The sequence below is a fragment of the Narcine bancroftii genome, chromosome 1 (assembly GCF_036971445.1).
Source record: "Narcine bancroftii isolate sNarBan1 chromosome 1, sNarBan1.hap1, whole genome shotgun sequence".
In the NCBI taxonomy this organism is placed as follows: Eukaryota; Metazoa; Chordata; class Chondrichthyes; order Torpediniformes; family Narcinidae; genus Narcine; species Narcine bancroftii.
In genome coordinates, this window is record NC_091469.1 from 66,116,390 (window position 1) to 66,129,005 (window position 12,616).

Sequence of the window (12,616 nt, forward strand, 5' to 3'; positions counted from 1 at the left end):
CTTGGACATAGAATCAAGTTGATTTGTCACCTCTTAAATGATTTATTTATTGTAGCTGGTGCTCAGAACATTAAACAAGGAAACATCACAAAACTACAACTTATCAATACATTTCTCCCTTCACTTTAAGGTTAGATATCTGTTGTAAGGAAAGTCATTTTAATTACTTAAAATTAGGTTATGCTACAAGACGAACTTTTTTTAACATTAGAGTAATACATGCGTAGATCAAAGTAAAAATAAAAAAAATTATAAAAGGGTTTACGATCCTTTCCTTCTCTTCTATAATTTTATCAATGCTTACATTATTCAGTTGAACAAAACAGTTATGTATATTACCAAAATCAAAAGAAAGGGGAAAAAAACCTGATAAATCACCAAGCAAGGTTTTAAAAAAAACATGGAAATCAAGTGACACCAAGCTAGCACCAGAGCACCAGAGCCTAATTTTTTAGGTTATGATAATAGTCCATAAATTGGTCCCGTGTCTTTTGTAAGTTGATATTTGAACCTTGAATAAGTTTTTTTTCTTGAAAATAATTTATAATTTCAACTTGCTTTCCTTTTTTCTCCTTTGGGTTGGGTTTTTTGATGTTGTGCTTTGATATACTATTAGCAAAGTGCTCTGGATTTTTGAATTGTGTTCATATTTGAATCATTTTCCTTTTATTTTAATTATGTTGCACATTGTATTAATTGCATTGTTCGAATGTTTATACTTTAAATATTCAAGAAAATGTCTTAATACTCAAATGGAGTTATTGTTCAATGTTAATTGTCTTCAAAATAAAGCAATTGAGGTTGAAATAGCATGGTTACACATTTCAATTGCACTTTATTTTCATAGTTATACAACATTATAAAAAACCTTACAGAAGAATTTGAAGATGCAAAATGTTTTTCAAACTAATGGCTAACCGCAACATGATCTACAATGTCTATACATCTGAAACTTTGACTAATTCCAGAAGCAAACATCAACATTACATTTTAATTGTACATATACAATAGGCTTATGCTGAGTAGTTTTAAAAAAAAATGAATGAAGGACCATACATTTGTAACTACTCTAATAATTGTGGAAATATAGGGCATTGATTTGCATGAAACCAAGTCAAATCTTGAGGTTTATTATCAAGCTTCCCCTTGTTATACATAAGTACCCAAACACACTCACCTATAATGCCTCCATTTGAACTATATAGTGAAATTTGCTGAATCTGTATTAAATAAAACAATGGCTCAAGGCACGTATCAAAAAGCACATTCAGTGCATTTCAATTAATAACAAAAGGCCCCTTTCTGCTTAAGTGCCATTGAGTGCTATTTCAACTGTTTCTTTGCTAAACTCGACACTTCGATATTACAGATTCCAAGCAAAGTTACATGACTAAAGCTCAGTTCTTTTGATATTTGTTCATTCACAATGAAGAACCCTTAGTAGATTTCCCTACCATAACTTGGCAATCAGAAAATTGGAAAAAAAGTATGGTCCCTTTTACAACATAAGCTATCACAATTGGCACTGTTCTAAAATCAGCACATTTCAGCCTAGCTAATTATCAGACAATACAATAAGCAAACAGACAAACTAAAATATAGTTCTACATGCAAAGTCGGTTATGTGAAATGGCTCTAACTTTGGAACATGCAGGAAAACACAATATTTGCACTTAAAAGATCACAATATCAAAGCTGTACTTCACACAGTAGTTATATAGCCCAAGTTAAATGACCAACTATATTTTCAATGACATATCCAAGATTGTGTCACTTATAATCACAAGTCCCAAGAAAATGTTGGCTTGCAGAATAAAGACAACCAAAGTCTTGATTTGTGCTGCATCCCAATTTGTAACTCAATTTATCACCCAATATATCAATTTTAGTGCTTTTTGCATAATTTTTCTTAGGAAGGACTTCAAATAAGTTCACATTTGTTTCAACTGCCAATAGGACTAGACTTAATCTCCTTGTGGACTTCTTTAATACCTTTACAAACTAATAAATTTTGCAGAAGTTCTGCCAACACTGCAACATGAATTTGATTAATTATATTAACACATCAGATTCAAAGACAAGTTATGTAGTAATTCATGATACAATATAATTAACTATTTGCTAACAAAAATAATCTAAAAAGGAACATGTGACCTGCATTTGTCTGCTCACTTTACAATACTGGTTGAATCACAATACCTGCATGTTGATAACTGAAGAATAAATGAAAAAGAAAAAAAATCTGTTAACATTGTCCAAAACATTTAGGCACAAGGAACAAGCCACAAGGCTAAAGACAAAAAAAAACCTTGAATGAGTAAAGCAAAAACTCAAGCAGATGATTTAGATATTCCTTTAAGGGATAATCATAATCCCAGTTTATAAAGCCCCAAAGAATGCTGCATTTGAAAGTATAATTTACACAAAACATACCTTAGATTCTTAAAAATGCCTACTAATCTAGCTGCAAAATCAAGGTGACTGTTTTTGCAAATAAACCTTGAGAAAGAGGGTTTGAGAAATGATTTTTAAAATATAAAGAAAATATGAACTGTTCACTCAGATAGCTGGTCAAATGTTGTTTATCTACCAGTTCCTTTTCAGTGTCAGGACATTGATCTCCAGGCATTTGAGAAAAAAATTAGATGGAAAAGAGGTTAAAAGAGATTGGGCCAAATCAGGCAGGTCAATGAGTAATTAAGCATTGAACAGGCCTTCCACCCAACTTACCTACACCAACCAAAATATCCCACTCAAACTAGTCCCACCTGCCTGTGTTTGGCCCTTCTCCCTCTAAACTGCCAACTTCAATATCCAATACTCTAACTGAAGGCCAATGTACTGAAAGTGTTTTGGACTATCATATCCAACTAATACCACTTTCAAGTTCAAGGTGCTATATAACTGGACTCTGAGATCCCTTTGCAACACTTCCCAGATTCACTGTGTAGGTCCAAACCACATTAGACTCTCAAACTGCAACATCTCATATTTCTCTATTAAATTCCATCAACTATTCCTACCCCACCCTCTCCTCCCCCTCCCCCCCACCCCCACCCCCACCCAACCAATCAAGATCGTGCTGTAATCTCTGGCAACCACCTTCACTATAATTTTAGGATCACCATGCTTGCTCATCATCCCATGTATATTTTCATCTAAATCATTGATAAGATGGCAAACAACAGGTGGGACAAGCATGACTGGGACATTTTGGTCGGCATAAGCATGTTGGGCCAATGGGTCTGATACCATGCCATGTAAATCTGATTTAAAAAAACTACTTAAATCTAGTAAAACAGCTCCAGATGCCAAGTGACCACATGTTCGAGAATCCAGTTACTTCAACCAGAAGCAGAAGTAAACTGCTTTTGAATTAAAATTGACGTACCAGTGCATTAACAGCTTTAAAACGGTTCTATTTACAACATATACCATAGAAATACATTGTGAACTAAAATTTAACCATCTGTAATGTGCTAGCAAGACTGTGCAATTAATGAAAATCTATGGATCAGATTAATGGAGTTGACAAAAAAAGTTAATGCTGCTAATTTACATATCCCAGGAGGAGCAACAAAGACGACCTCAAAACAATTTGTAGAAGTTCCACCATTATACTTTATACTGTGCTTCCAATGCTGTGAAATATTTAGGCACATGAACTGATACAGTATAAATTTAACTATTTGCTAACAAAATAATTTGGAAGGAACATGTGATCTGCAGACTAGTTCTATTTTGAAGAATTTCTGAACTACCACTGGCTCGATGAATATTTGTACTTTGCCTTGTGAAGGTTGTAAATTTGAGTTAGCCAAAACCAATTATAAAATCACTACTTTCATCTAGAAGGAAGTTTTAAATGAAGAAGGGACTAATCTATGGTGACAAAATGCTTTGAGAGGTTGGTCATGGCCAGAATTAACTCATAACTAAGACCTAGACCCACTGCAATTTGCCTACTTCCTCAATCACTCCATAGTAGATGCCATCTCATTGGGTCTCCATTCACCCTGGGATCACCTCGTCAGCAGCAGCATGTACATTAGGCTGCTTTTCATTGATTACAGCTCAGCTTTCAACACCATCATACCCACAGCACTGGTCAACAAGCTTCAAAACCTGGGCCTCTGCACCTCCCTCTGTGTCAGGATCCTTGACTTCCTCATCGGAAGACCATAGTCAGGGCGAATCAGTTACAACATCTCTTCAATGACAATCAACACATCTGCACCTCAAGGAGCCCACCGCTCTAATCTCTTTATACCCATGACTGCAGCTCAGCACAATTCAGATGCCATCTACAAATTTGATGATTACACCATGATCATTGATAGAATCACAAACTACAATGAGCAAACATACAGGAGTGAGATAGATCAGCTAGTCGAGTGCTGTCTCAATAACAATTTTGCACTCAACGTTAGCAAAACTAATGAATTGATTGTGGACTTAGGGAAGGGGACATCAGGAGAATACAAACAAGTTCTCATCGAGGGGGTCATCAGTGGAAATAGTTAAAAACTTCAAATTCCTGGTTGCTGACATTTATGAAGATCTATCCTGGGGCCCTTATGTCAATGCAATCATGAAGTAGGCTTACCAGTGGCTATACTTCTTAAGGTGTTTGAGGAGATTTGGTATGTCACCAGACTCTTGCAAACTTTTACAGGTGTACTGTGAAGAGCATTCTGACTGGTGGCATCACTGCTTGGTTTGGAGGTGCCAATGCACAGGACAGGAAAAGCCTACAGAGAATTATAGACTCAGCCAGTGCCATCTTGGGCATTAGTCTTCACTCTAGTAAGGACATCTACAAAAGAAGATGGCTCAAGAAAGCAGCCTCTACCATCAAGGACCCTGACCACCCAGGCCCTTTTCTCGCTGCTACTGCCAAGAAAGAGATACAGGAGCCTGAAGACAAACCCCCCCAACTGTACAAAAACAGCTTCTTTCCCTCTGCCATCACATTTCTGAATGGACAATGAACTACAGACATTACCTCACTTTTTCTTTTCTTTTGCACCAATCCTTTTAATGCAACTTACAGGAATTTGCTCCTGTAATGATGCCACAAAACAAATTTTGTGACATATATTAATTATGATAAATTCTAATTTTGATTCTCATGCAGAGTAAGATAATGGCAAATTTTGTTCTCAACCAAGAAGCCAATTTGAATATTTAGCTTGTGCCTCTTTGTATTTTAATATTCCACCAACATCTAAAATGTTTTAAAATCAAATTTCCACCAGGGCTCATGGAATTACCTTGTGGTGTAATTTCTGACAATAAAAACTGAAGAAAGAAAATAAGGCTGTCATGTCATTTAGGCACAATGAAGGAAGTTATAATCCATTCACAAGTAAGGAAAACTGTTAAAGGATCTGTAAATAAATGTTAATATTTCCATGTCACACAATCAGACATACTGTTACTTCACAAAATACTTCAGCATGGATGTGCAACAATACCTCTAAGGAGAGGGGCTAGGCGATATTTTTAAATTACAGGTGTCACAATATGGGCAATCTGTGCAATGTTTCCGAAATACCTTAAGGAAAATAATGCTGTTGGTTTATGCACTGTAAATTTATTTTAGGCACACTATCGTGAAAATTTAAAATTCATTGAAGGTGATAGACCTCAGAAGTGCAAAAATATTTCTTGCTTACTGATAATATCTTTTAGACAGCAGCAGTGAACATGGATTATTCTCAAACTGATCAAATGCAAAAGGAAAAAATAATAAAAGATTATATTAGTAAATGTGACTACACATTTCTTATTAAAATAGTCGGATTTTAAACCTGTTTTAAGCAAATATGACATCTGATCTATTTAGCTCTCAGATTTGTAAAAATAATGCTTAAAAAGTGGCAACATAAAAATATATGAAGTGATTCGCACTTTATTATGGCATCAGACGTTGTAATGTGAAATATCCTGACTGAGCTAAAATCCATCTTTTGTTGCACTGCCTTTCTTATTCCACAATAGATCTTCATGCTCTAAGTACAGGCAACTTTCTTGGATTCCTGTTTAATGTTTATGATGTTCAATGAGTCTCCAATGGAAATACTTACAATTGTTCCTCTCAGTGATGAAATGTTTTATCTTTCCTTCACTCATAAAAGATCTAAGTAGCAACTCTTGAAAAATTCCAATGCCATTATTTGAAATGTAGTTTTAGTCACTCCCAAGTCTTTCAAATACTGGCTCCCACTTGTACAATGACAGAATTCAAGGCTTAAGACAATTAAAGAAAATAAGAGCTTTGAATAATACCAGAGTTGTAATAGGATTCTTATTTTTAAAACAAGTCTTACCTTGATTGTTTAAATATTAGAATGTGATATCAACATTATCAGCTTCTGCTAATTTTTGGAATTACTTCAATTATAGAATGCAACAACAACAACAGCACATTATATAGCATCTTTAACATAATTAAAATATCTCCGGAACATCACAGAGAATTCTTTAATAAAGTTGAAATTGGACAGATAGCTATTACATGGAATCCTAACGATAAAGAAAATTGACAAAATATTTGGTGGGTGGGCTTAGGGTTTCTAATTCCAAACCTAGGGCCTCAGCATCTGAAAGCAGTTAATATTGTTGGAAGATTAACAATCAGGACGAGCAAGACGTTAAAATTGGAAGTGTGTCATTATCTCTCGGCTACATTAGAAATTGCGAAGAGGGGATTTTAAAAGAGTGTCTTCTCCCAAATGGAAGTTAACTGAAAAATGGGAGTGGATGATGGGAGTTGAGAGGACCAGAGCTAAGACTGGCTCCACTTTTAGAGGGTAAAACACGTTTCAGTAGTAGGAATAATAAAGTCCAAAGGTGACAAAGGCATAGATGAGCACTAGATGAGCTGAGGCAGGGCTGATTATGCAATGTTACAGAGATGAAAATAGTCTCTGACTAATAACATCAGAAACTAACCTTGAAATCCAATGCAATATCAAGGTACATCTTGCTCATTAACCCAATAAAAGGATTGAATTATTTAGGAATGCACAATTATTGGCTACAGAATGGAGCTTTTATTTTGAATTGACACTTTTGCCAATGGCTTCAACATTCAACATTCTCCATAATTTACCATCAGATGAGAAATTTAGCAGAAAGAGCAATTTTAGTGTGGTGCTGCAGAGTGAATTTGAAAACCCCACGCATCACTGTTTACAAATGATGGAGCAACATATAGATGAGAAACTGTCACAGATACCAACTTTAGGATTAAATATTTAATCCAAGTCCGATATGGCTTCTCAAGTGGTATTAAAGATTCAACAGTTTGAAGGAGACCAAGGGAGTTATCCATTAATAAATGACCTGGATAAAATTTATCCCTCAGTTAACTTCAACAAAAAACAAGTTATCTAGTCATAATCAATTTCTTGTTTGTAGTGCTTATTATTGTGCATTTGGGATATCCTCAGAGATGCTCAGGAACTGCATGCCTTTTCTACATATCATTCACTGTGTCCCTTGTTCTTGAGGATCAAATGTGTGCCCATACAATGAGAGCAAACTGAAAGAGAATGAGACTAGAATTTCAAAAGTAAGGCAACCATGTGTCTGAACATGTTGGTAGCTGCAGAGATATATGGTAAAAGGCAGAGAAAAGTATAATTGGGATACTGTTTTATTCCTGCGGTGGAGAGAGAATCAAAATGAAAGTCAAAAGGTGGTGGCAATATGCTTGAAGATGGAGGAAGTGCCGGAGGGCAAGGTATACTGTGGTCGTAAGAGTTGCATAACCAGTGAAACAATTTGCACTAGGCAGTCTGTGGAATTTTAAGCTTGGCAGAAAAAAAGTTAAGGGGAGAGTTTGATCATCTCAGCCAGATTTCCATCAAGATCAAGGTATCAATACATCTATCCACCTTAAGCTCACAAATGTTAGCAACTATTTCACAAATGGTCTGACATTCTGAAGTGAAATACAATGATGTGTAACAATGATTACTCCACTAGATGCATCCACAAGATGGAAAAGGCCAGTGGGATGGAAAGAAAGGATAAATTATTATTCCAGTTAGCCAAACTTTTTGGCAAGGGCAGATGATGGAAGAGTTCTGAATATTGCAATTATACACATAATTTGTATCTATTCTGGCTTTTGGTGGATACCAAAAGAGGCAGAGGGATTGTGTGGGATAATAGAAGAAACTCAAGCCTGGGATATGGATTTAGGAATGCACAAATGCAAAAAAAAGGAGATCTGAGAGACTGGAATGGTTTGAGGAAGGGTTTAAAGAAAGTATTAGCAATAGTTATGAAATAAACAAATCAATACACATTCTTGTGTAATTTGTTTGGTTGATGAAATATATAGCTACATAAAAACAAGCCAATGTAAATTAAGATTAACTGTTGAAGTTATAATTTACCAAATCATGCCAAGGGATTTTAGATAAACTCTCAGTACCATCCAGAAGATTGTATTAAATTAAATTTGAAGCTGACATTGCTTAAAGTAAAATCAAAAATGTCAAACTGCCATAAAATATCCTTTAGAGAAAGAACCCGTTAACTTCATGAAGACACACATTTCAACAACAGGCTTCACCAAGTTGCCTTGTGAAGGCTCTCATTGAATTGAACTGCTAAAATTCAACAAGAAGGCAGCAGCTGTTGAAGTCGATAGTACACCAAGTTTCCAGGTCAACTAGGGATGTGTATTAATGATCATATCACAAAAAGATTACTTAGGCATTACAATGAAATAGGTTTTCCAAAATATTCTCAAATTATTTACCTTATTCCTGAAGAGCATATTGTCTTCTGATGTATGCAGTTTACTGCACAACAAAATATGGAAAATTTATATTTATCATGTTAATTTTGAAATAAAAGCTATGAAAAATATTGAACTCCATTTCTTAAAACTGCAACATGGCATAAAAATTTTATACTGTGAAATGTTAATAAATCTGCAGCTTACTCTGAGGCCAACTTCAAATAAGAGTCACGATCGTCAAATCGGATGCTGAATAGAAACAAACTTTAATACCCAGTCCATTCCTTTCATTGCCCACAATTATATGGGTCCCCCCCCCCCCCAATTCAGATGATTTTTTTTGCTCGAGTCTAATTGAAATTTAAGCTGCTACATTTGCTCACTCTATTTCCAAACCCTCATTCAGGTTTATTATCTTCAAGCACACTTGTGACAAAGTGCACTTGCAATCTTGTTCCCATGTTTTTAAATACTGGCTTAAGATTTTATTTTGCAAAAAAAATTATCTTGCATTCAGACCATCACAAAATGGAACTATCTGTAGAGCCATTTGTCTGATTCAAACTTCTGTTGTGTTTGATGTCTATGGCAGATATTGTAAGATTACTATAGCTTCCTGAACTTCTAGAATCTTAGTTTATCAAAGTCCACATATGGAATTAGTTCATGTATAGGCCAATATGGCCTTCCCATTATATTATGAAGAGTGTCTAGGAGGTTTTTACCAGATCATACACATAAATGTGGAAATCGTCATCAAACTTGATAAAATACACCGAAGGCTTGGCTTCTACTTGGTGGATGACCATGCCAGTCCTCTTTGAGCCATCTTCTTTGGCATATTCCACTTGTTTACCCACCAAGCTGTCTACTACTTCTCCTGGTTCTCTCTCAGCGGGTGGAGAATCATTATCTGTAGAGGCAGAAATTTAATTATCAGCAAAACTAAGAGTCTGCAGGTTCCTTTGACTATCAACATTGCACAGAATGATGGAATTGCTTTCTGAGGGGAAAGTGCTTTTAGAACTATCCATAATTCTCAGCTAATCTTGGTAGAGCCCAAAATATTTTTTTTAATGGAATATAGGAATAAATTTGTCATAGTGGGTGTAAAGCATCACAACAAAATAGACCAAAATAAAATAATTTATAAACCAATTTAGACAGCTTGTCATATTTGAAAAACAGGTCCTGAGGACATTAGAATATAAACAGGTATTAGAAGTGAAAATGAAGTACAATTTCAATGCTTTCTAGGGAAGCTACTGCCATCCCTTTGGAACCTGGTTCATATTTAAATTTAAATTGTGAAGTAGCCCTGGAAGCCACTCATTTCATTACTGTAATACTGTCATCCATAACAAATAGCATTAGTTCAAGGAACAATACCAATACCATCCTAGTGCAACGAGTGATGAACAATAATTGCAAGGATGGTCAGTGATAGCAATATCCCAAGAATCAATGTTTTATTCTGAATATTTGCTGAATCAGCCCCAGGAAAAACCAAAAACTGCTTATTAATTGGGCTTGCCTTAGACGTTGCACATTATGTACTATTCCTTGAGCAAGGACCTGCAAAACCACCATCAATCAATCTGAAAAGTTATGCTTGCAACATTGACCTTCATGCTATTTTGTGAGAAATATTCCAAAAGAACCAAGAGACGCATCTAATTATTATCACTGATTATTGAATGAGCTCACTTAACGCATGATAATCTTTCCCTAACTAGTTTGATTTTTTTAATTCTACCCATTTTACATCAGATTATAACATCATGAGCTCTGGTAGCAAAATATCAAGTTGTGGTCGCATCTAAACGAAATGTGTCAGAGATCCATGAACTGCTTTGCTGTCATAATCACATTCAAAAATTACACGGTGAATTTGCCAACCCTTGCCACAGTAAATGAAATCAAGTGTTCTAAAGGATCAGGTATCAAAAACATTTTCCCAAGACATTCTTTTGAAGTGCACTATCATCACTTGGTCACTTCCCCTTCTCATACCCAATTAGCCAGAGATCAGCTTGCAGCCAACTACACAACAGCATTCCAACATAAAGCACAAAAAATTCAGTATAAAAGCTGATAAAACCCCATCTTGGACTTGTTTCAAGTTTCTCTGGCAAAGCAAATTCAGACAGAAAGCAGTGGCAAATATACCAGCCCATTTACCAAATCTTTGTGTCAGTTTTCTACACTTAAATTTTGACAGAAATTATAGCCGGAGAGGGTGTAGAAATATTTCACCAGGATGTTGCCTTGGACAAATTTGGATCATTTCATCTGGAACATCGGAAGCTTAGGGAATTCCTGATAGAAGTATATAAAATAATGAGAGACATAGGTAGGGTAAAAAAATCCAGAGTTTTTTCCCCCCCAGGGTGAAAATGTCAATGACTAGGGAGAATAGCTTTAAGGTGAGAGCAGTAAAGTTTAAAGAAGATTGATAGACATAATGGTAGATGTCTGGAATGGCCTACCAGGGTTAGTGGTGGAAATTGCAAGATGCAATTGCAACATTTAAGGGGCAGGCACATGAACTGGCAAGGATTGGGGGATATGGACCATGTGTAGGTAGACAGGATTAGTTTAAATTGTATTAATGGTTCACATATACACTGAGGGCCAAAGGATCTGTTTCTGTGTTATTGTATGTTGTACTTACTCGAGTCCGGCATAATTCGTAAATCTCCTTCTTTGTAATCTTCTAAAAGCTGGTACATGTACAAGACAGGATCCTTCTCATAGGTAATATAAAACCACATATTCATGATCGGAGCACGTGCCAGTACCATTCCCCGCCATTCATCTTTAGCCCCATCATCGTCTTTCTCAAACATGTGCTCAACTGCTTTGCCTATCATCATTTCTGCCAGATCTACATCACTGATTCGAGAGGCAGCTAAAATCAAAAGAAAATATACACTCATCAACTGATGCAATCATGTTGATTATAAAAAAGGAACATTTTGTCATTTATTTCTACATTTATGTTAACTTGAAATCATAATTTCACTCACAAACTCTATCTGGGAGGACTCGAAATCCTAACACTCTTTCGTCTTTGTGAAGTTCTAGTCCATATACGCAGTCAAATCCATCATATTTGATAAGGTAAAGTGCAGGATTTACTGGAACTTGATCTAAAACTGTGCCTTTCCACTGCGTTATTCCACCTTGTTCTTTCCACCCATGCTCAATTCTGCAACCCACAATGTTTCGTCGTGAATGAGATACAGCCTTGCTCGGTCCCACATTACTACGGTGTTTCCTATATAACAGAAGAACACAAATTTTAGAAATTTAAGCACAAATTGAAGGGTCAATTATTTCCACAAAATATCAGTAGAGAATTGCTGATCAACTCACAGTGCACAAAGGACATAAAGGAACAATATGCATGTATGTTATGCAGATAAATAAGCAACTTCCTCCAAAAGTTTTCCTCTGTAAAAGATATAACCTGGCAATCATTTTAAGATAAATATATGCTTTATACATTAAATAAAACACCAATGAGCTTTTCGGGTGCAATCACAATGTCAATATGGCACACGTAAACTATAATAGAAATGGTTCTCAACCTTTTTCTTTCCACTCACATACTACTTTAAATATTCCCCATGTCATAGGTGCTCTGTGATTAGTAAGAGATTGCTTAAGGTGGAATGTGAGTGAAAAGAAAAAGTTTGAAAAACACAGTTTCAATCGTACCTAATTGACTCGATGTGTGCATGGCTTCCTAACTCCAAAGGAAATCATGATACTGTGAAGGACATCCACTGTGTCCTGTTTACACGTACTCCAATCGGGATTTCTGTCTGAACTCCATTATAACTTTATTGA

General features: G+C 35.6%; 2 protein-coding genes across 23 annotated transcripts in view; one reads left to right on the forward strand and one right to left on the reverse strand.

Annotated features, from left to right (window-relative positions):
• Positions 1-12,616, forward strand: part of nxnl2 (nucleoredoxin like 2) — a 57,888-nt gene that overhangs the window by 28,642 nt on the left and 16,630 nt on the right. The gene's annotated exons all lie outside the window — the stretch shown is intronic.
• LOC138759033 (spindlin-Z) overlaps positions 816-12,616 on the reverse strand; it is a 138,127-nt gene continuing 126,326 nt past the window's right edge. For 4 of the 22 annotated variants that reach the window (XM_069928891.1, XM_069928847.1, XM_069928836.1 and 1 more), the window contains 8 exons: positions 11,791-12,041; positions 11,436-11,672; positions 9,497-9,674; positions 8,966-9,010; positions 8,780-8,822; positions 5,679-5,725; positions 5,274-5,301; positions 816-2,213 (listed from right to left, as the gene is read on the reverse strand). In XM_069928891.1, the coding sequence (XP_069784992.1) occupies positions 2,169-2,213; positions 5,274-5,301; positions 5,679-5,725; positions 8,780-8,822; positions 8,966-9,010; positions 9,497-9,674; positions 11,436-11,672; positions 11,791-12,041 (874 nt within the window). In that variant the 3' untranslated portion in view covers positions 816-2,168. The other 18 variants (XR_011354623.1, XM_069928865.1, XM_069928873.1 and 15 more) reach the window with 18 other exon arrangements.